This window comes from Chenopodium quinoa, unplaced genomic scaffold (genome assembly GCF_001683475.1).
Source record: "Chenopodium quinoa cultivar QQ74 unplaced genomic scaffold, ASM168347v1, whole genome shotgun sequence".
In the NCBI taxonomy this organism is placed as follows: Eukaryota; Viridiplantae; Streptophyta; class Magnoliopsida; order Caryophyllales; family Amaranthaceae; genus Chenopodium; species Chenopodium quinoa.
This window is the reverse complement of record NW_018744693.1, coordinates 3,095,264-3,118,915: the sequence shown is the minus strand read 5'-3', so window position 1 is coordinate 3,118,915 and position 23,652 is coordinate 3,095,264. Positions and strand designations below refer to the sequence as shown.

General features: G+C 37.4%; 2 protein-coding genes across 3 annotated transcripts; one reads left to right on the top strand and one right to left on the bottom strand.

Moving 5' to 3' along the window:
* Nucleotides 1-251: 251 nt before the first annotated feature.
* On the bottom strand, nucleotides 252-11,968 carry LOC110702604 (beta-amylase 8-like). Its single transcript, XM_021880341.1, has 10 exons — nucleotides 11,224-11,968; nucleotides 8,885-9,106; nucleotides 8,730-8,810; nucleotides 8,229-8,432; nucleotides 7,147-7,341; nucleotides 6,879-7,043; nucleotides 5,709-5,969; nucleotides 2,713-2,925; nucleotides 2,313-2,532; nucleotides 252-495 (listed from the first exon to the last, which is right to left on the bottom strand). The coding sequence occupies exons 1-10, from the start codon at nucleotides 11,680-11,682 to the stop codon at nucleotides 461-463; spliced, it is 2,055 nt and encodes a 684-aa protein (XP_021736033.1). The 5' UTR covers nucleotides 11,683-11,968; the 3' UTR covers nucleotides 252-460.
* A 2,645-nt stretch (nucleotides 11,969-14,613) lies between these two features.
* LOC110702603 (probable E3 ubiquitin-protein ligase RHG1A) lies at nucleotides 14,614-23,464 on the top strand. 2 transcript variants are annotated; one of them, XM_021880340.1, is made up of 6 exons: nucleotides 14,614-15,596; nucleotides 17,662-18,651; nucleotides 18,947-19,138; nucleotides 19,279-19,412; nucleotides 19,963-20,073; nucleotides 22,926-23,464. In XM_021880340.1, the coding sequence occupies exons 1-6, from the start codon at nucleotides 15,393-15,395 to the stop codon at nucleotides 22,975-22,977; spliced, it is 1,683 nt and encodes a 560-aa protein (XP_021736032.1). In that variant the 5' UTR covers nucleotides 14,614-15,392; the 3' UTR covers nucleotides 22,978-23,464. The 2 variants fall into 2 exon arrangements, with proteins under 2 accessions (XP_021736032.1, XP_021736031.1); XM_021880339.1 differs by having other exon boundaries at nucleotides 14,651-15,596; nucleotides 19,258-19,412.
* The last annotated feature ends 188 nt before the right edge of the window (nucleotides 23,465-23,652 follow it).

The following is a 23,652-nucleotide window of genomic DNA, read 5'->3' as shown; positions in this document are numbered from 1 at the left end:
TTTTACTCTAGTGGATTATAAGGAATTTAATGGTTACTTAGCAGAAAGGGGAAGAAGCCTATATAATTATTCGATTATTGCGATCCTTAAATCATGGAAGTTGGTAGTTAATCTTCTCATGGTATTTCATGAAGAGAATGTAGTCATGTAACACTCCTAATTACAGGAGGATGAAGAATGATGTATAGACATGTATGAGAAAAGAAATTTCAGACACAAAAGTAATTCAGGCCAACAAAATAGAAACTGACTTGGCTTTTGCATACTTGAAAACTTCCAATTTCATTCCTTGAAATATTGTTTTACATCACCTCAGATCTACACTTCTACATCAGCACTTTGCAACAGTGATCATACCATGTTTTCTAACCAAATCTCAGCTTGCAGCTAGCTTGGGTTCGAGCAAAGGTTGTGTTCGAATCAGGAATCTTTAAAAGAGACATTTCAAGGAGTCCGTACACTAGGCTTGAGCAGGTTCTTGATGACATCTTTCTCCTAGAGGACAATGAACCATTACAGCAGGTAAAGAAAGAATGAAGGTAAAAAAAACACTAGTACTAATTCATAATTTACAGATGATAGGCGAGGAAAGCCAACTCTCAATTGAACTTAACTTGAAATTATATTGATTTACCTTTAAACTCGTGTAACTACAACTCTACAAGATATATTACTTTACCCTTAAACTCACATAACTACAATTCTACAAAGATATATCGCGTTACCCTTAAACTCACATAACTACAACTCCACAAAAGAAGCACCTGCAACTCAAATCACATCATAACAGGTTCATGCAGACTTAAGTAGTTTCAGTTGTATTTTTTAATATCAGTGCAACCACATCATGATCGCCATACCAAACCTACTGTATCCCTCAAATTGCAAAGAAACAGTCATTCATTCATTCTTATATAGGTTAGTAATCTCAATACAACCACTACAAGTACTGGTAACATATGTATCTTACACTTCAGGAAGTATTGGTTAGTCATGTATCTTGAAAATAATAAACAGTCCACTGAGATCCAGATGGACGGAAGGATTATTTTGTTGGTCTTTTACAAGTAATACTACAAACCAATATATAAAAGGAAAAATTGCCCGCAATAATCCGACCTTTTAGCCATCCGCTGAAAATAATCCCACCTATGGATTATTTTTAAATAATCCCACTTTTATACCCACTCCGCTATAAATGGTCCCAACCGGTCATGTAACCTGTTATAACAAGTTACTTGACACGTGTCGCCATGTTATTTGTCAAAAAAAAAATTAAAATAAATTAAATTTTAAAAAAAGTTAAATGTATTTTTAAGAAAAACTAAAAAAAAAAAAATTAAAAACCACCACCAGCCCAAGCCTTCCCCGCCACCCCTGACACCTCATCCCGTAGCACCGGTCACCCAGACCCCCGACCCTAGCGCCGGCGGTGCCTTGAACCCCCTCCCCTGAACACCCCGCCTCCCTCCATCACATAACCACCATCTCCTTCCTTCACGACAGCAATCACAGCACCAACCTCCGTCGCGAAATCACCGCCCCCCAACTCCAGCGTCAGCGCCGTCGGCCACCAACAACTCAATCTGTCCACCCTCTCCCTCCCCCTAAACCGCCGACTCGTGGTCCCCTCACCCTGAAACCACCAACCACCCTCAAAAACCTGTTCCCCCGTCCCGATTTCAGTCCCTCTCCCCATCCCCGTCCAAATTCCGGTCGTTCCTCCCTTTGTCCATCCCGATTCCAGCCTCTCTCCCCTAGTCTCCTTCACGCGATTCCGGCCTCTCTCTCTCACCTACCTCCGTCGCGATTTCGGCCTCTCTCTCCTTCCTCCGTCGCGGTGGTTTCATATGTGGGTGCGGTTCCAGGGTTTAGGTTGGGTGGTGGTGGGTATGGTGGTGGCTGAATAGGTGTTGCTTAGGGGGTGGTGGTGATTTTTTACTTTTTTTTATTTATTTTTTAGACTAATCAATAAGTGACACGTGTAAATTCTACTTAAAAAAAAAAATTACCTGCTCAACCGGTTCCAAGTAAAATGGGATCATTTATAGCGGGGTGGGTATAAAGGTGGGATTATTTAAAAATAATCCGTAGGTGGGATTATTTTCAGCGGACGGCCAAAAGGTCGGATTATTGCGGGCAATTTTTCCTATATAAAAATACCAAAGAAAAAAAAATAGTATTTTGTTAGTCTCATGTCAATTTTTTTGGTCATTTAGATTTAATCACTTAGATTTTGCAGGAATAAATTGCATTCAAATTCCCTTTTGATTAGATCAATAAAACAATCCCTGAGTAAATCAAATACTTACCGTGCATATTTTTGATGAAATGGTCCAACTCTGAAAAACAATATGTTCTCTGAACGAAAGGAGATGGTAGCTGAAACACAAAAAATGAAAAATGGCGGCGGTCGGGATCATTATTTGGCTTTGAAGTCTCAACCATTTTTATGTGTTCTCCCCTGTCAAAACATGGATCAGCATTTTGACCAGCAACAGTCAAACCACAGTCCCAGGCTGTATTTAATACCTGTTAAACCAGAGTGTATTTCAGGTCATGTATGTGTTGCAATTGTTTAATTATTAATACAAAAGTGTTAGCTACTAAGATTTTATAATTTATATCATTAAATTACTAGTGGAAATCACAGTAGTGCCAAATAATGAGCTTGACCGCTTAATTTGCCAATGAAAAAGGCAAAACAATCACCTGCCAACTCAAACTTTCAGGATCAGCAGATGACTCATCATTTTCCCGAAAATAAATATGGGATCTCGGGCATACAAATTTCATTGTCACAGAATGCTTTCTGAGAACTTCAAAAACAGGAGAGTATCCATCCCGATTTGTTGGGTTATAGTACCCTGCAGTAAGCTCAGCTGCATGGCTAGGGGTCTTGTACCACCAATAGACTGCCGGAATCTGCAAAAGGATTGCAGATCCATCAAATTATTTCTTTATAAGGGATCTGTATGTGAATTAAACTTGAAATGCAGGTGTATGGACACAAACTTTGGACTTTGAAGTCAAGCCTTATTATTTCTCCATCAAATATTATGCATCAAGGTAAAGAGAAGGGCACTTGACCAATTTGAGAGCTTTTTTATGTCATGGACCAATTGAATGACAGAAAATTTATTACTGGGTAAAAGAGAAGGGCACTGCACTCCAAACAATAAAAGAAAAAAAAAGATCAAAATTGTATCATAGTAGCAGTAATCTAAGTTTTATCATGCCTGAAAGGGGTTTTCTTTGTTCCCCTCCGACAGAATTCTATATGGTGCTTCAGTTTTGGACTATAGGAAACAATGGACATTTTGAAACATCACATGGCATGCTTGTAGTGTCATCCACCATACGTGTGGTAAATTTTATCACATTTTTACTAAGATAGGTTTGGTTGTTACATATGCTACAATCTCTGATTCTCCTCTTGACCTTTCCTCAACTCCATAATATATGGCATCAAAAATGCTGTTCACTGAACCATATAAGCATACAGAAACCCTCCACAGGTAAACATGGCACTGCACCGCACCACAAGCACCCATGAGTTTCCACAAACACAAAGGACTTTGATCTTCTTACATACTCTATCAAACCCTTAACGGAAACAATGCCTTCCATGAATCCAACTCTCATTTTTGCATGAAACCATGTAATCCCAATCAAAATCCCATCATCCTATTCATAAATAACAAGTCAAACATCATCATTTGAATTATCTACTCCTAGACTTTGTTTAGATAGAAGGAAAAGAAAAGAAGAAGGGAAGGGAAGGGGAAAAAATCTCTTGTTTGGATAAAGGATTGAGGGAAGGAAGGGGAAAGGAGAGCAGGGGTCAATTTTCCCTCTCTTTAATAAGCATAATCCCTCCAAAATTGGAAAGATTTGGAGGGAAATTGGAGCTCACCTTCCTCTCCCTTTCTTCTCCCTCCCCTTCCTTTCCTTCCTTCTTTGCTATCCAAACAAAGTGTAAGTGTGACAGATGAATATGCCTGCCCATTCTAGAAAAAGCATGTGCTCTATTCCTAACCTTAGGAATAAGATTTGATGCCCTATAGATATTATCAAGAACAGGACACTCCAATCGTTAAAAAGTAGATTCATGACTCAGATGAATGAGTATCCTCAAAAACACATTTATGTCATCCCCAAATACTCCATTCCCAAAATTCCAAACACTGATCATTGCAATTCAAAACAACTCTGTTATCATCACAGTATCCAAACTATCCATTACATTCGCACCAGGCTTAAGAGTTAAGACTCTGAAAAATGATGCGCATGGATTTTAGCCCTGTAAGGCTATCCTTCACTGGTTTCATAATTATAATCTTTGACTACGAAGATACAACAGATCTGAGATTATCTTGTGCCCAACTACCATCACCATCCAATGTCTTGGCAAGTATTTAGTACTTGAATTACAGTTTTTCTACAGATAAAGATCATCCTTCATTGTAACACACTCATCCTAGGCATAAATTGAAAGATCTCTTCCACCCACTATTTCTCCCTTGTGTTAAAATGGAAATTTTTTTATCATCAATGAGTTTGGCTATCCATAATTATTTATAATTCCCAACAAAACAAGATATCATAAAAATTCCAGGGCTATGTCCGACAAAGTATCTGATCCTCAAACACTCTAGATTTTATGAAATTTTATAAAAGGCAAGTATATATTAGGCCATTTGGGTGTCTTGTCAAAGTGTCAGAGGATCTAACACGCGACATTGCAATAGATCAAGGCCAAGGGCTGCCAATCATTCAATATTATCAGAGAAGAGAAAAGAAGGGAAGAGGGAAACAAGGGACAATGGCGTTCACAACAGAGCAGCAAGAGGAGGAGGTGGCACATGAGGACAAAAGCAATTAAGAGTGGGAGAGTAGCAGAGCAGCAGCAAGTAATGGAACTTTGGCAAGCAGCATTGGTAGAGTAAAAAGAGTAGCAGTAACAGCTAGTATTTGTACACCTTGTATATAAATTAAGAGGGAGGAAATCAGTAAGGATTATGAGAGTAGACTATTTTGAAATTGATAGTTGTATCCTAAAGATACTATTTTGGAGAGTGGTAGCCTCAAGCTACTTTGATATTCAATCAATTAACCTTGCTGCTGTCTATTTATTTGCTTGTTCATTGTTCTTTGTGTGATATTTGTTTGCTGTGAGGGTGTAGTCTATTACAGACCCCCAATGTACAACAGGATGTCGAAGTAACATAGCTTCAGGGCACTTCATAACAAAGAACAAGACTCCACGGACCGGAAATAAAAAAATACTCAAACATTTATCAATCAATAACTAATCACTTGATACACAAGCATTTATAACAATCACAGATTCACGATACAAGCCAGGGACAAATCCATGGAGGTCAACCACATTGACTCCATCACAAATTCACAATTGTTTTCAAATATCACACTCCAGACTCAACCTTATTGACTCCATCAAAATGGAAAGTGTAAAGCAATCAGTGAGCATTGTGGTAATCTCCATCACACAAGACTGAGAAGAAATTCAAGTTCTCTACAGCTACAAAGAATAGAGGCCACAGGCACAAAGAATTGGTATAGGGTATGGGTATAGTCAACACTAACAAATCTGAAGTCTAGAGAAGCTTAAAAGGGGAAGAATAAAACAGGCAAAAAGGTGCAATAACATCATTATACACAGAGAATATGCAATCGAAAGTTACCTTAACAACTATCTGTGTTTCTTCAAATGTGAGGCTTGCCAATGATAATACATTGTCAGCATGGTCTATCAACATCTGAGCATACCAGTTCAAGAAAAAACGTCCAAAGTAGCTTTCATAATCACCTTTTTCACAGAAATACCCAGTTTCAGGTGGCCTTGAATTATAATTCCCTGCATTATCAGGGCCCTGTGCCCAAAATGAGTGGCCACGCAATTTTGCAGCCTTCCTTAAATTCTGTTGCAAGTATCTGTCGTAACACTGAATCAAATTTTATGGTCACATGTCCAGGTTGATTTCAGGAGAAAGAAAACTGAAACGAGCATATTTAATAAAACTAAGGCACAGTATGTCATAAATTGAATGGTAGCGTGTTTGGATACATACAAAGCTAGATAATTTCACAATATTAAACAGGTGTAGTAAATAAATGAGATGGTAGCTTCACAATAAAGAGAAGTGCTGACGTAATTATTTCTTCAACATTACTATTTTCTGGGAAGTATACAGGCCAATGCAACTAGCCTGGCACGGTGTCACGTATGCAAGAAGTCGAAAGATGCTCTGCAAGGACTCGCCAACAGTATGGCCTGAGCACTTGATACATTAATGATGCTTTATATGTCTTATCCTCATCTTAAATTGCTTAAATTCTTGTATGATTGAAATATTGAAGATATACTTCAGGTGGCCAATGTACAAGAAACCTACTGACGAGAACCTTTCATTCAAGGTTCCTTTCAGAAAGGATTATCATGCACAGCACGCTGCTGAAATAGCAGCAGATGACATGAGAGAACCATAACCAGATGAAGAAATCCTCAAGAGTTTTCCATAAAAAGAAATCTTACAAATCTATAGTAATCTTTCTTCAACATATAAATATTCATGTATGGGCGATGGAGCCACAGGGAAAGCAATGTCATTATTCTAGCATGAAGATTAGTCACTCTAAGCTTTGACTTAGACTTTAGAGACTAATACAAGGGCCCTTCAAGTATCAAATTTTTCTCTTGATATTGCAAAGTTTGCCTGCCTGAGACACACCACTAACTCCATAACAAGGTGCGTATTCACGCTCCAGACTCAACCTTATTGGTTTCTTAAGATGCATTACTCAGAAACTAAAGAGATGCACAAAAGACAGAGTCAGCATCAACAAATATATACCTGAAACTCACCAACACCAGGATATCTCCATCCCAACCTTTCTGGGAAAGAAGGAAACTTCAGCTCCCCTGATGCTCCTAGACCAATTTCAACAGCAGTGATAAGACCATCACCAAATATATCATCAAACTCTGAACGGAAGCTTCTCATAAAATCAAAGTAAACCTACAGTTTGTTTCAGAATGCTATTGCCAGGTAAGTTACAAATTGTTCTGCTTTCCTCTTATAAAAACAAACAAACAAACAAAAAAAAGAACAAGATGATTACCTCGATACCAGTTCTTCCTCTTAATACTCGTTCTTTGTCAATACCCCATGATAGACATTCAGTGTTTCTCCGTCCTTCGCGATCTGTGAAGAATATGTCTTGGTTGTCTTTCCCAATCTCTAGGACCCAGTGGGGGAGTGAGATGAATACATTACCAGAATCGCTTCCTCCATACTCATGAAAAGCCAACACAACCTTCAGATATTTCATGATTCAGTTGCTACAGGATAGAGTTAGATGGCTTCTAAATAATCTATCACTGCTAGCTACAATAACCAGATACAGTGATTATCACCTTCAAATGCAAAGTAGCAGGACAATATAAAGAGCCCAGACATCATCCTCATAGCCTACAAACCGTTCGACCCTAAGACATAACAAGTGAAAATGGAACTGGAATCTTGCCCCATAAATTAGAAGGCAGATTGTAACATGACCACCCTCTGACGTTGCAACCTCAGAGCACAAAGTGAGCATCGTAACTCAAGCCTAATCTTTATGAGATAACTGTTTTTGTTTTCATTATATTGTTTACTCTTTAGAGATAGTGCAAGGAGCAGCTCGGGATGAAGGGGTACTATAGAATATAGAATAAGCTCCTGAAGAATCTAAAAAAAAAAAAAAAAAAGTGGTCATCAAACATACACATTTGCCTATTCCATAGATTTGTGAATCCTGAAATGCTAGAATACCATCCACTTATGCACCAAAAAAATTCACCTAACAGATATTAGCTATGCAATCTTCCTTCCACTATTACTACTTAGGTATGTTCAGCTTTACATTTACAAAATTAACAGCAGTGATCCAAAAAATACTTTCCCCCTCTTTCAAATATAACAGTTGTAGGTCTTCAAGAAAAGCCTCTTCTGCAGTCTACACTAGTCAGGGAAACCTCTACAGACCCATGCTTGCAGCAGAGATTTAGGTGTGTTACTTTTACAAAATTGTGTTTTTGTTGTATATGTAGTCTTGTAGATATTGATCAGGGCAGATTAAGGACATAGTATAAATAAGACAAGGTTCAGATTGTGACAACAGCATAATGATGATGAAAAAATTTCAAGGAAAACTGCAACTACCTGTACTTTTAGCTGAAATTCTCGGATGATCATAAACAACTCCCGATATCCCAACCACATATACTTCTGTGGAGTCCATCCTTCAACGATTCCCCACCAACAGTCTACAACGACACCATCCACATTTAATGATTTCAGATGCTTTAGCTCCTGTCTAATGCCGTGAGGATCAACAAGCTGGCAGTAACTGTTGATGATGCCACTCTAGCATAGTTAAGCCCATAGAATACAAAAATTATATTACATGTAGGTAATCATATAGCCATAGAGAGTTTAAACAGTAACTATATTGTAGAGGAAATGAAAGAGGCTTCAAGTAGCGGCTATTGCAAAGGCCAATGCATAATATCATAAGCAAGAGTATTGATCAGACGATCAGTAGAAGATAAACAAAACAGATAGAACATGAAAAAATTAAGTCAAGGAACACAGCAAGTAATCAATGGATAAGCAAAAAAAAAAATGCAACGAAAAAAAGGGGCTAAACCCTGTATCACTTACTTGGAGCTTAATATACACAGGAACATGTGGGGTTCCAGAGTAATTATCCTCGTGAAAGTCTGATTGAACATGTTGTATCAACTGAAGCATAAAACCACATTATCAGATAAAGAAAAGGCAGGGCTTCCTCCTACTAGAAAGCAAAAGTATGATACCTGATGTGCCTCCAAAGATTCAGGTGAGTCAATATTGCTCGTGCTATATTTCTCACTTTTCGTTTCCATCTCTGTAACGACAACAGAATCAAGAGATGCTGGTGACAAATTTTCATCAATTCCAAGAACTGCTGGCTGACAGTCTAATGATGCTTTCATGGAACAATTCTTCAAAGAACTAGCAGAAAGGGCACTTTCAGATGACCTAACAGGAAGCCCTCCCTGTCAACATTATTAATTATTTAATTCATCTAAATGCCACATGTCATGTAATTCTTGTAGCAAAATGTGTAAGGAATTTTCAGCTTCACACAGTGACACAGACAAAAGACCTTGAAGACTTTGCCAGAGGCACAGACCCAACAGACCAAATATTGACCTTTACACTAGAAGAGTGTCTGATGAAACTAATGCGTGCTACAAAAGAGCATTGCTTAAAAAATAATAGTATTCCTAGATTTTCTCGATTAATTACACATTAAGTGGAACATAATGATCATCTAACAATCTTGATGTGATCATAACAACATAGCATATAAAATTATAAACAAATGCAAACTAATAATACTTCAGGCTCCCCGCCCGTTCAATATTCAGTTCAGAACAGCCACAAGGTGGACTCAGCAATCAACTGTAACCAGCAATAGGCATTTATATTTGCATGCTTCAAGCTATATATTTTTAACAGTATTTACATTACAGACGGATAAAGAAATAAAAGAGTCATGACCCTGTCAATCAAGAAAAAAACACAAAACAAATGGGACAGAAAACTGCCAAGCAAAACAGGAAAAAAAAAAAAAAAAAAAAAAAAAAAAAAAAAAAAAAAAGCACACAGCTGAACAAAATAAGCTGCACCCTCCCAGATGAAGTCCTTTTCTATAACATCCCATTACTGGTAAATTCTCTACCACGATTTCTTTTCTGTATTAAGTTTATTGAGACAAAATGGGACTGGATACCACAGAATCTAGAATGAGAATACATACTATAGGTTAGTGAAATGGATAAGGACAGATATCATCAGCTTGTATCATCTGCAAGTTCAGTGTAGTAAGGTTGTCCAACCATAATAATGCTCTTTTCTGATCTAATTGAACAAGGGTAAAAGGTGAGAGAAAACAAATTTTCATTTAGCCCTTGGGGGCTTGGGGCAACTTTAATCAATCAGGGGGTGGTAAAAGATGTCTTAGGACAGCAGTAGCTTACAGATATCCAACTTCTAAATAAACATCTCAGATTCTGGTTTTGTTGTAGCCAATACTTTTCCTAAAGAAATCTAGAAGTATAAAATCCACAAATCACTAATATACTTCCAATGATTTCATTTATATACTCTTTCCAGCACCTAATTCGGCTAATTGTGACATTGAACCAAAATCTCCACAAGTATCATGTTCTTGTGCCGAAACACCATATTTCCCTCTCCTTGCACAAAAATTCCCTGTCATTTTCCCCATTATGTTCCCTAATTCCTTAATCTTAAGCTCTTGATCACTTCCACCACACTAAAGTCACATAAATCCCAGGAAATCCTTACGCTTCATTTAATCCCTGTCATTTACTCCATTCTGTAAATGCCAGTCATTATACCATACAAAATCAGGAATAATTCCTTTACAAGTACTACAGCTGATAGTTCTCTATGAAAATAGATTTGTTCCCAAGATTCTCAGTTTGTGCTTATTATAAAAAGACAGCACGAGCCTTGCTACAACAAGGAACCAAAACAAACAACTTTTACCCAGACGCAATCAAGGAATGCTGATACCAAAACCATAGTAAATTCCATCAATTTTTCATTTATTATAATGTCCCATATATAACATGGACACAACACCTAACAGGCAATACCCATTTTTACCTTCGAAGTGCTAAGGCTACCTTTAGTATCCATCAAGCAATCAGGTTATCCAACGCGTTGCAGATTAAATCTTTATTTTCAGAAGACCAAGCCACAACTGAATAGAGATAAGTACACACTTCCACCCAAACATCTTTTATTCCAACTACAAGTCTCAAATTTTGCATATTATCACTCAACAAACAAAGACAACTCAAAACCACCACCAACAAATAATACCAAGAAAACAAATAAAAGAAACCTAGAGTATACAAAGCAAATTCCTTAGTTAATAAGTTTCGAGTTTTACACAATTCTACACAAATATCAATAACCACCAACCAACTGCGTGATTTTGCTGTGCATTCCTAAATTAACACAGGATCATTTAAAAATCATAACTAATGCTTATAATCAGCAATTGGGGTTCCATATAACATAATCAATTTTTCAATCACCGCTAATAACAATAAATGAGGAAGAAAACGAAACAAACCAGCTGAGAAGGTGGAGGAGAAGATCGATAAGTAGTGCCATCAGGCTCAACCATCCAACCAGCTTCCCGAGCAAGAGCGGCGAGCACGTCATTCATGTCGGCGCGAGCAGGAAGCGGGAAATTCCCGTATTGCCGGAGACCGGAAAGCATGCGGCTCGTGATGGCTCGCCGATGACGCTCCCGAAGCTTGGTTCGCTCCTTTTCCTTCTCTCTCTCTCTCCTCCCTTTACCATCGCTGCTTCCGGAGGAATTTCCGGCGGTGACGGCGAAGCCTCGAGGACGGCGGTTGCTCTGCTGCTGTTGCTGGGGCTGAGAAATGTGATGGTAATGGTGGGAATTTGAGTGGGGGAAATTGTTAGGGTTAGGGTTGGGGATTCGGGGGTTGAGAATTTGGGGATTTTGCTGGATTTCGTTGTGATCGAAGGTTGCCGGAGTTGAGTTTTCGCCGGTGCCGTTCATTTTGATTTATTTGGGTGTCATCGACGGTGGAGTTTGGACTTGGAGTGTTTTCTTCCTATCACTTCCTCTAAGTCCGTCACTCACTTTGTTTGATCGTGGTAATCCCTCTATATTTTTTTTTTATTTTTTTTTTTTTGAAGTACATGGTACGTATCGGTTTGACCGATACATAATTTCTAAAATAGATACCGTAAATAAAATGAAGTAAAAGTACACGTAAACATTAAGAGAAGCAATGAGCTTAAAAAAGAGTCAAATTCGACAAGTGATAAGCTTCACACGCACACAACTATGATTCCGTCTAGTTCACGTCCAACACTCGCTTAACTCACCACCCACAGATTCCATCATCCATGGATGAAAAAGGAGCATTCGGTGATTGACTAGTTAATTAGGATGACATTAATAAATGTTAAATATGTGGGCGGGTGGAGTGGAACACCACTTGAATCCGATCAAATGAGTTGGTCTTTTAATAGGTTGCCTAACACTTTAGACTATGCTAACATCATGCATTCAGGCTACATTCAGTGATTCGCATATGCTCCATAACTCTTGCAGCATGTTTATTGGGATTTGACCTCTTCAAATATAAATCCAGGGGTCGTTTGGTTCGCACAAAGTAAACAGAATGGAATGAACAATGGGAATGAAAAAGAATGGAATAAACAACCATTCCATTTGCTATGATGTTTGTTTACCAAAAAAACAAAAGAATCCAACCACCATTCTAAACACCACCCCACCACCACCACTATAAACACAGCACCTTCCCTTTTTTCACCTTTCCAGCCACCCCACTACCCCCTTCGCCGCCCCTCCCCACCCCTCGCCGCCCCTCCTCGACCCCTTACTGCCCCCTCTCCCCCCCAAAAAAAACCCATCTTCTTTCCCAAAAACCCTCCCCCACCAACGGAAAAACCCTAAAAACCACGAAAATAGTCGATCACCCTTCCCCCCCCCCCCCCGAAAAGTGAGAAAGAGAGGGTGGTTGTGTGGTGGAGGAATATTTTCAGGGGAGATGAGGGTTTATCGGGGGAGTCGGTGGGCATGGGAGGGGCGTCGGTGGGCAACTGGGTGGTGGAGATAGGTTAGAAGGTGGTGGCTGGTGGTGAAGTGGTGGTTAGGGAAGGGAATGCAAAGGGCTAGGGGTGGGGAATCAATTTGGAATAAAAATGGGTAAACTCAAAAATAAAAATGGGGAAAGGGAATGACAAAAATGGACAAACGACAAACAACAACAAAGGGAATGATACCCTTTTCCCTTTGATAATTAATCCCAACCAAACGGTCCCCTAGAATGTTGGTGATGATTCTCCAAATTACTCACTTTCTCTCTCGGCCAATATCTCTCTACAAAACGCGCAAAGTGCCCTTAAGATATGTACCCAACTATATTCAGTGACTCTCCATGATAATCTATGTATATCCATTTGTGGGCTAAATATAAGTTGTCACACAGGTAGAGATAAAAGCTAACTCGATCCACTTTATAACCATTTTAGTATAATGGCCTAAGATCTCCATTGCTCGAATAGGCTTGACTTTTGTTTTCTCGTTATCTTAATGCAAAATGAGCCTCAATTGAAAACTTTCGTCGTATGTTTATTTAAACTATTGTACCCATATTTGAATTTATGTAGAGTTTACAAAAGTGAAAAACTCAATTGAATTGAAATGGATCACTTGGTATTTCAAATAATCCAAAAGGTTCATTATGACTTTTTTTTGTGAGCTATTTTCAAGTTGTAAAGTTGGTGAAAATACCTCAAAATTTGGATTGTAATCCTTATAAGTGTTTTTTATTTGGTTCATTTATAGTATCGGTTGAATAAATTGAAGTTCTTTAATTGAATATGACAAGCATTACTAATGAAACTATATACAGTGTCTAAGTTTGTATTATCGTATATGTAAGTGTATGCATGCATTTAAGGGAAATAGTGAAAAAAGGGCATTAAAGGCACTGGTTTGTAAGAATTGGTGCCTTTTGATTTTAAAGAGACACCGATGTCTTTGCGAAATGCTAAAAGCATCAACCATTTATGCATTGAATCAATATTTTAGGTGTTTCTAAGGCCATTGGCGAAGTTATGCATTGAAAATTTTACGATCATTCAGTAATAGACAACTTTATAATAATTAACATTGATTGATATCAAATATTGGTAACATCCCTAGATAACGTTTGTTTATATGACCAAGGGCCTATTCTAATTGACTGAACTGAGCTGAACTAAACTGAGAACTGAACTTATTGGAGTTGAACTGAATTGAACTGAATATTTTATGAGAGAAGGAAAAATTAAGAACTAAAATGAACTTATTAGAGCTAAACTGAACTGAAAATAATCTGAAGAGAACAGACACTAAATGGGTTATTGGTTTGGCTAATTGGATCTTGTGCGTGCTCAATATATGCATCTTGCTGGAGTTAGAAATGATGTATGAAAGTAATATTAATGCTCCTTGAAACTTAGTAAATCCTCAACACTGGGAAGGCTTGCCGAGAGACATACACGTTTCCAATGATGCACGGTGTGGGTTATGTAATAGTGAGCATGCATCAATTATAGTTATAGTGTAGTTTAATTTTCAATTGGTCAACTATGCGACAAGTTTGGATCACTGTTTGTTTGCTAAATACATAAAAGGTGATATTTTTTCCTTCTTCCCAGTGAGATTTATGTGGATGTTTGCCACAACTTGGCAGAATAGTATGTCTTTCATCAAGCTGAGTTGAATGAGAGATTGTTATATACACTCGGGTGTACGGTACATCCAAGGACATTTGTTTGTTCATTTGATGATAAAATGAGCAATAATCATTGAAATGATAAAAAAAAATACTCTTGGGTGCACCGTGTACCCGGGTGTATAAAACAATTTCTAGAGTTGGAAGGTGAAGGTTTGAATTTAGCTAATGTTATCCACAGGAACAAGTATTGGAGAACTGCTCTTGACTTCCTTGTTAAAGATAATACAGAGTATGTGTTACATTGACAACAATTTCATGAAATTTGCGTGTGCCCATATCAACAGAAATGAGAATTGCGTGTAACCATGTCAAAATACATTAATTTCATTTTAACGGCGCAAAATAAAGTTTGTCTAATTCTATCAAAAATAATCAAATCAAGACACCATAATTGAACATTTCAAATTTAAAAATTGAAAAATTCTTCAATTCCACGCCTAAATTAAAAAGAAAAAAACAAAAAATAAAAATTGAGATTACATTAGGACAAGAGTAGGGGGAGCAAGAAAAGGACATGGACCCCATGATAATATTTGTGCAGACATAAAACCAACCCCATCAAAACCCAAACACACAAAATACAGTTTAATCGAAATATCCGCCCTAAAAATAGGGCATAATCACTACCAACATCAACAAAAACGCCATGTTCTTTTCTTAAAAGCTTCATTTCTCTCTTTTTCACGCTTTCACTTACTTTCACTCTCTCTCCTCTTTCTCTTTCTCTCTCCTACTACATTATTACTATTATTTGAACTGACCCAGAATTCAAGCAAACCTTTTATTTAATTGAAATTATGTTGAATAATTGATTATTGATTATTCTTGGTAGATCTGAAGTGGGTATTCATTTGATTTTGATTTTATAATGTGGGGTGTTGTTTCCGGCGATTAGGGTTTTTTGTATGATAATGTTGTTGTGATTGGTGAATTTGGGGGAAAGAGGAGGAAGATGGGATCCGGGAGTAGTAAAACGCGTCGTAGTGAGGGTAGTGTTGCGTCTTCTGCTTCTTCTACGTCGTCGTTTTCATCGGCGGTTGTTGGTGGTAGGAGAAGGGGTAAAAATCGAGGAGTTTTTAGTTCTCCTTGTCTTGGATCGTCGTCAAGAGCTTATGAAAGCGATGATGATAATGATAATGATAATGATGATGATCAGGTGATTGTTTTTCATTGTTTACATTTAATCATATTTATATTTTAGGGGTTTTAATTTTATGGTTCTTTATTTTATATTTTTGAATTTGAATATTGGTTTATGTGAATGTAATGTGTAATTGGAATTTGATGTGCATTGTGCTGTCTTTGACAGATTGTTGCTGAAAATGTAGTGTATTTTTGTAATGATTTCGTGTTTTTATTGGTTTTGGTGTGCAAGAGGTGGAATGATCAATGATGTTTAAGGGGGTTTGTTTCGGGTTTGATAGACAGGATGGATGCTTATCGTTTCGATGTTAATAGTTGCAACTCATTAAGGTGGAAGACATTGTTATGTTTGGGAGGAAGGAGTAGTATATCTAACCTTTATGATGGATTCAATCTTGAAAGGATAGTTTTGCGCCCCACAAAATATAAAAGTTTAAAGGTGAATCCAATTATAGATTATGGTATTATTGAGCACTATATGAGGTCCCCCCCCCCCCCCCCCCCCCCCACACCCACCTTCCCCAAAATGTTTCAGAAGAGAGTTGCTTTATAATATAAGCTTTCTATTGGAAAAATGGAGTTTAATAGTAAGAAGTAGCTGAATTATAGTGTTGGTTCTTACTTCTTAGTATCCGCTATGGTGTTAGTATGTTAATTCCTCACCTCTCCTATGTTGATAAATGTAGTATCACAGCTGCTAAATGACCATATATAATTTGGAGTTTCTGGTTTCGATATTACTCATTTGAGTCACTTTTACAGAGGATCGTGTTCTTTTCTTGATCTATAGACATCATCATTGGTGATGTAGTTGTATAGATTGTCAAACTGTAACATAATATCTGTTAGTATGAATATGAAGTGAACTCTGACGAATTATTCCTTTGCCAACACAACCCTTCGTACACTTTTTATGCAAAGTGTGTACATTGTGTTGATCACATCCTGTATATTCAAGTTTGTTCCGAATATTTTAGAAATCCTTATCATCTTTGTGGACAGGGGCAAGTATATATCAATGAACTGAAAGTCTGAAATTACAGGTAGAAATTGTAATATTGCAATTTATCGTTTATAAAAGAACTAGTTTGTAGGTTTGGGTGATGCCTTCTCATTATATTGCTTGGTTTAGTGTTGAACACTTTACTGTATAAACTTGAGGTCACAAGATCAAATTCTGTACAAGCATGTTTAAATTCCTTAGGAAAGCATTTTAATAAGAAATTTATTATAAATTTTAACTTTTTCAAGTCACCAGTATGTGGGAAGGATTTCAATAAGATTTGTGCAATGTGATTGTTGGGACTTCAAGTTAGGTGTGAATGGCAGTGAAGGTATTGGAGATGCATAGTACTCTTTGAGTATCCAACTATCCCCTATTGTTAAAGGTCTCACAAATGTTGATATGAATTTTCACTGATCAAGCTTACTTGTAAGGTTTTCTCACATCCATGGATATTCAGACTTCAGACTTTCAAAATGTGTGATTATGATGATTCACTTGATAGTGTTATTGATGTGAAATGTAGGGATTACTAGACTAAAATCAGGTTTAACATGTAACTAATAGGTATACTGACATTTATTGAGGGAATGTGCAACTCCTTGCTGCGACTTCACAGTTCAACCTTTCAATCCTTAATGTTTAGTGTACTGTACCTGAATGTCTCAAAGTATTTCCTTTAAGAAAATGACAACTTACTAGTACACTTAGAAGGGCCTTACATTTCCTTTGGAGTGTTGCAAGATGCTCAACAGTAATTTGCATGTGATCCAGTCTGATCACTGAAAGCAGAAACCATTCTAACATGTAGTTCTAGATAAGAAGTTAAGAACTTACGTCTTTGAGGCTTTGATCTGCTGTTGGAAAATATGTGTTATTTTTAGTTGAAATGACAAGTTTAAATATTCAAATAATGAGGTATTGGTTCAATTGATTGTCCTGCCTCCCAAATGTTTATAGTTGGAGAAGCCATATATCATAATCGTACTTTGTGGACTGTTAATGCCAAGTCTGAATATAGTTCTCATGTCACTTTTTTAGATGCATTCAGCTTATGGAATGATTGTACCTACAGGTTATAGATCATAATGGTGAAGCTAGTCGGACAAGATTGCCGCGACTTGAACCAGAGTCTGATGAAGTGAAAGTTCAGTGCTACCAAACATCTAAAGTTGACGGGCCTGATAACATGCCCTGTGTATCTTCTAATATTGAGCTTGGTGAATGGGATCATGCGATTGGAGCAGGCAGCAGGGCTGATGGAAGTTCATCGCAAGCTTTCTCTGGCCAATCTCTGAATCATTCGAGCCGATTTTTATCTCGCTTCAGTTTTGTTCCTGGTAGTGTTAGTTTTCGACTGAGCAGAGCTGCCAGTGTAGGCTCGTCAAGGGCTTATCCTTCTTCTCCCACAAGCTTCGCCATTTCAAGTGGTGAAGAAGACCTTCATCTGCAAGGAGGTTTTCCCCGCCGCTTAATTAACGGTAATGCAAGTCAACATAATAGCAATCTGAATTCTCTATTCACCAGTACCTCGGTCGGATCTCATGGCGATTCTTCTATAAATCTAGTTCGGCACCCTGAAAATCCTATTTTGTCTGGCTCTTTGCAAGATAATGAGGTCATTTCTGCACAAGATCTGGTGGATGATGATAGTGAGAGAATTAGGCCAGATGTCCATTTACCTTCTCTTGAAAGTCATATAGATGTGGAGGGTTTGAACAGGAGAATAGGGGACCGTCGAAACGGTGCACGAGAACCAGCAGATCGCAATGTTCGATTTAGTAGAACTTTAAGTGTGGGAAGGCTCCGTGATAGAGTTCTACGAAGATCATCATTTTCAGACTTGACTCTTTCTCCTTTGCCACAGGAGAGAGGAACTTCTTCTGATGGAAATCCTGTTAACTCTCTGGTGTCTTCTCCATATCCGTTGCCTAACATGCCTAACTCCTATTTCGTGAGCCAAAATAATGATGTTGAGATATCAAACCTTAGTGAAGGCAGGCATCATGATTCACTGGAGCATAGATCTAATTTCTTGGAGCGGAGAAGAAGAATTAGGTCTCAGGTCTGTTTATATTCTATTGCTAGATGGCGATTAATAAAACTGCTCGCTTACCTTTCAACTACCTAGCTTTTCCACTTATAAAATATCTTGGCTAAATAAACTTTATGTTGTGCTGTTATAGAACTTAGCTTCTAATTATTTTTCATGTCTATTGTTAGATTCTAGTTTTCTGTATGTTGTGTATGATCCAACTGGAATATGGTTTAAGGATAGGTATAAATTATCATTCAAAAATGTCAAGTCAATTAGCATGTTTTTTTTTTAATCCACCTTCTAATGATGTAAACATTTTCAGGTACGGGCTCTTCAGCGTTTGGGTAGTCGTTTTGAGAATCTATCAGGGCATGAAAGGTATTGTATTCTGTCAGGGCAGCATCGTACTGGTCGTTGTTCTTGTCGCTTCAGTACCAGAGATTCTAATTCAAATAATGATGGTGCTCGAGCTAGTATATCGAGAATTGTTATGCTAGCCGAGGCTCTGTTTGAGGTATTTTTCACTACCATTCTTTTGTGCCTCTGTGGAGCAATGGATCCCATTTATTATTCTTTCTCAATTGCCATTTTAGAATCAGTTGATTGTTTAATACTTTGTACTTAATTAACTAGGTTCTGGATGAAATTCACCAGCAATCAGTGGTGTTATCCTCCCGACCTTCTGTATCTTCGATTGGATCAGTTCCAGCACCAAACGAAGTTGTAGAATCCTTACCTGTAAAAGCATACACTAAGTCAACAAAAATTCAGAGCGAGGAGGTTGCACAGTAAGTCTGAATCCTATTTGAAGGAGAATGATTGATAACCCACCTTGTATGGTGTAGTAAATTTTGCACTGCTGCTTTTGTTAATCCATTTAACCATGTTTCCACTTTGGTCCACAATTACGAACTTTTTTGGGTATAATTCAACTTATAATAGATGATAGAGCCAGTTCAAATTATTTTTTTTATAGTAGTTGTAATTCTAGGCAATGTGGGGAAACAGTTGTGTGCAACATAGTTGTTTTGTCCTTATTCTACTTGCACCCCTGTGGTTTTATTTTTGTATGCATCTTTAATTATTTATTTTTTAAGATCTATGTTAGGCAATGTGCCAATGTTTTACGTCTACCATAATATTATTACAGTAGAAGTCTAGGCTAATTTACTTGTAGGATTCGGTTTTGAGGGTTGGTATTCTTTTTTTTTTTTTCAAAATAAAATATATACCTTGTCCTTCAGTATGCTACTATGCTCTATGTGTTCTATCTCAACTTATTCAACATGTTTGTGGCAATAGGATAATCTAATTTTGAAGGTTTGACTGCCTCAACAGATGTTACATATGCCTTTTGGAGTACGAGGAAGGCGATGACATGCGAATATTGCCCTGTCATCATGAGTTTCATAAGAAGTGTGTTGACAAGTGGCTGAAGGAAATTCATAGGTAAATCTTGCCCCTTGTTCATATTCATAAAATTCTAAAACAGGATTATTGATGTTTGAATTGTAAAGTGGCCAAGCCTGCCACATCTAAGATTGCAGTATTTTTGGTGATCTTGTTCTAAGTGGGGGCTTTAGGAAAAAAAAATAAAAAATCAAACCATAAGATTCAACCAGTAGATTACAATTGAATTTAGTACATTGATGAATATGAGCTTGTTCAGGCCAAGATTTTTTAACCTGCTAAAGCTGCACCATACAAGACAATTTTGCTGCACATGTAGACAATAGCATGAACATGTTATGCATACAAGAAACTACAATGCGTCTGATTATAAAGGCAATGTGATGTGGTCCTATTCTCCTTTTTAACTAATTTCATGTGTTACACGGGGAGACATATTTTTGAGGGGTTCAAAAGGAAGATTATGTAGGTTTGCTGTCCTTTTATAAATTGCCGGCAATGAATTTTTATTCTTATCTAGCAGTGGTAGGTATGTGCTCCAAGGAAAATCTAATTTAGACTTATAAATCATATATTCATTATTGTTGACTTTTGGATGCTTGTGATCCTTGATTGCACATGTCAAATGCTCTTTAAATTGTCTAATATCCTTCGAGTGTAGCTGAGCGTGATAATGACTTTGGATCATTACCGGTGAGGAACTGGGGCAGGGAGTTCCCTGTTCACCATTGGGCACTTGCAGTTGCCGGTAAAACATTTGGGTATTGAGCAAAGAGCACAAAAGGGGAGATTGTGTAGGTGATTAAAGTGAAGAGAATAGTGTTAAGGGCTGATCATTTTAAAAGTGGCTTTTTGAAGTAGATTAAATGCTCTATTTGGTTTCTGGTATTGTCAATGACTTCGACAGGCCATCTTGATGATGATGTGTGTCAAGGGAGAGGGGGGGTTAATTTAGCCTTTGGGGTTTGGTGAGGGAGGGGGTGGTGGGAGTTAGTTAAGAATCTTAAGATTTTGGAAGGTGCAAGGGGAGGAATAAAATCTGGATCTTGTATGACTTCAATAATTTGAAATAAAAGTAATGTGCAAATGCTGAACTTGTTATTAATAAATAATTGGAGCAGATGACCGTCTACTTTTTAAACAGAGATTATTGAGAGTGTGGGTGTATGGGCCCAATCTTAGAGAAATATAGGAAGATTTACTATAAGAATACTTTATTTCCTTTTAGGACATCTTTAAATGGAAGATGTTAACTTGTAGGGGACTGTTGTAGTTTTTATTCCAATTTATACTAGGCACTGATTTATGTCATAATCTCTAATCTTTATTAAACATCATGTAATGTGTTGCATCCCTTACAATGGTTGGGAATATCTATACAAGTGTGATGAACTGATATTATACAGACCATATGTGTGTTTGTATGGTTTATTTACACAAATCTGAACCCAGGTCTTGAATAACTAGGCTACTCATAGTTGGTATCGACTGTATTTTAAGATAACCTCCTTCAAATATTAAGAGAATGCCATGGTACATCTCCATCACTATTCTCCTACGGGGCTGCTTAATTTAGAAAAAGATGAAGAATACTGAAAAATGTAGCTCAAGGAGTACTGAAAAAGGTGGACTTTTGTAGGTAATGAGAAGCTTAAAATATGTATGTCACAGTTTTTGGGTAAGACAAAGAGAATAAGGAAGAAGTAAAAGAGGCGCAGTAGAGAAAAAGATCAAGGTAAGTCTAGCTTCGTTTACTTGCCCGGAGTGAATCTGTTACCGGTATAAACTGTGCAAGATCAGGCCACAGACTGGCATAAACCCATGGAAATCACATTGCTGTACCACCCCCTACCCTTGAGCTGACCACTAGGTTTTTGAAGTGAAGGGTAATGCTTGGTTTCTAAAAATGTCTAGAACAAGGGGGAGTGTATGCAAGTCAAGGGGATGCTCTATATCTATGCCATCTATAAAAGTTGTGTTTAGATGCTGTGTATCAATTTGGCTTGTATCTGTAAACAATCTTAACATCCAAAATTCTTCTATTTGGCTTGTATCTGTGAACCAAACGGGGAACGATGGGATTTTTTCCAAAGGTTCTTCAAAATCAAAATAATTTAGTTGACTGTAGAAAAACCAGTTAATGACACAACAAATGTGGCTGCATTATGCATTAGAAATTTTATAATAAGTAAGAATGTGAAACCTTTAATTTTATAATTACATTCAGTCATGATTCTCTCAAGATTTGAAAATGCTCTGTTTTATTAGTTTCTTGTCACATGTGAGGATTGCTTGTCTTGGAGGCTTGCACCTGAATATTTTTGTTCCAAATTTGAATTGTTATACTAACTCTCATAAAATAGTCCAATAATTGGCCCACTGATGTAATTAAGTGGGCCTGTCCAGTCAAAGATTTGCAATAGATTGATACATCTGGTTGGAGTGTTGGTCAGAGCGGCTTTGCATAAATTTATGAAGACAGTGAACTGGAGCAGATTGAACCTGTGATACCGTAAAAATGTATTGACGGAGTGGATTCGATGATTACTAATCATATCATAATAATTATGGATAGTAGCAGCTTTAACAGTGGAAAACTTTTCACTGACGTGGTGTGGTAGATGATGAGTGAATTATAGATGAATTAATGGAGAGAAGTGGCTATGTTTAGAAAAATAATTTTTCTTATAATCTCATTAGTCAGCTGTCAACCCTGTTGATGTAGTTAATCTGTTCCATGTACTGCCTCTTACAAGTCCCAAGTTGCTCGCTTTAACACCTATCATCACAAATTGGTCGCTGCTCTTGTTGTGTGTTCGATTGTTCCTTTTTAAAATATGCCTTTTTTTGGATGCTTACATCCTTAACCGTCTATATTCCTTGTTGCTCAGGGTATGTCCGCTTTGTCGTGGAGACATTTGCAAATCGGATTCGACGCAGTAGCTGTTGAGAGTGGAGGCGGCTGTTAGCATTGTGTTTACTAGGAGAGTGTACAAAAATATAAATTGTTTTGTGAAGCCTGTGATGCTCTCGGGAGATTTGTGATTTTCCTGCTTAGGCTTTTGTTCCCTTGACCTTCTGATACTGGTCACTCGAATGAAGATTCGATAGTCAAGTTGTTGTAACATTATGAAGTGGTTGATATCTAATTACTGCCCATAAAGATCAGCAAGAGAATACAACAAGATAGTGTGGCATGACATTGGACAGGAGATCAATGCACCATTTCCAAACCATTTCCTGAATTTTTTCAACTGTCATGAATGTACGTGGGTGTTGTATGTTACATATAGCTCGAGTCTATTTGCTTTGTTTCGGTTGGATAGCCTTGTGAATATTGTGCAATCAGGAGCTGATTCAACCTGTATCCATTAACTGTTAAATGTAATATCCCATTCCAGTTATTTAAGTCATTCTTTTCATTGAGTAATTATGTTTTAAGCTGTATAGAGCTAATCAGACTAATTTTAATGGTGACAGACACAATATTAAGTTTGGGATCTTAGAACGAGAAATCGTCCTTTTTTTTTTCTTTTTTTTCCCTCATGCTCCCTCCATTTCTGATTAATCATAACACTTAGCTTGGTAAGGCAAAAACATAGTGTGAAAATGAGAACC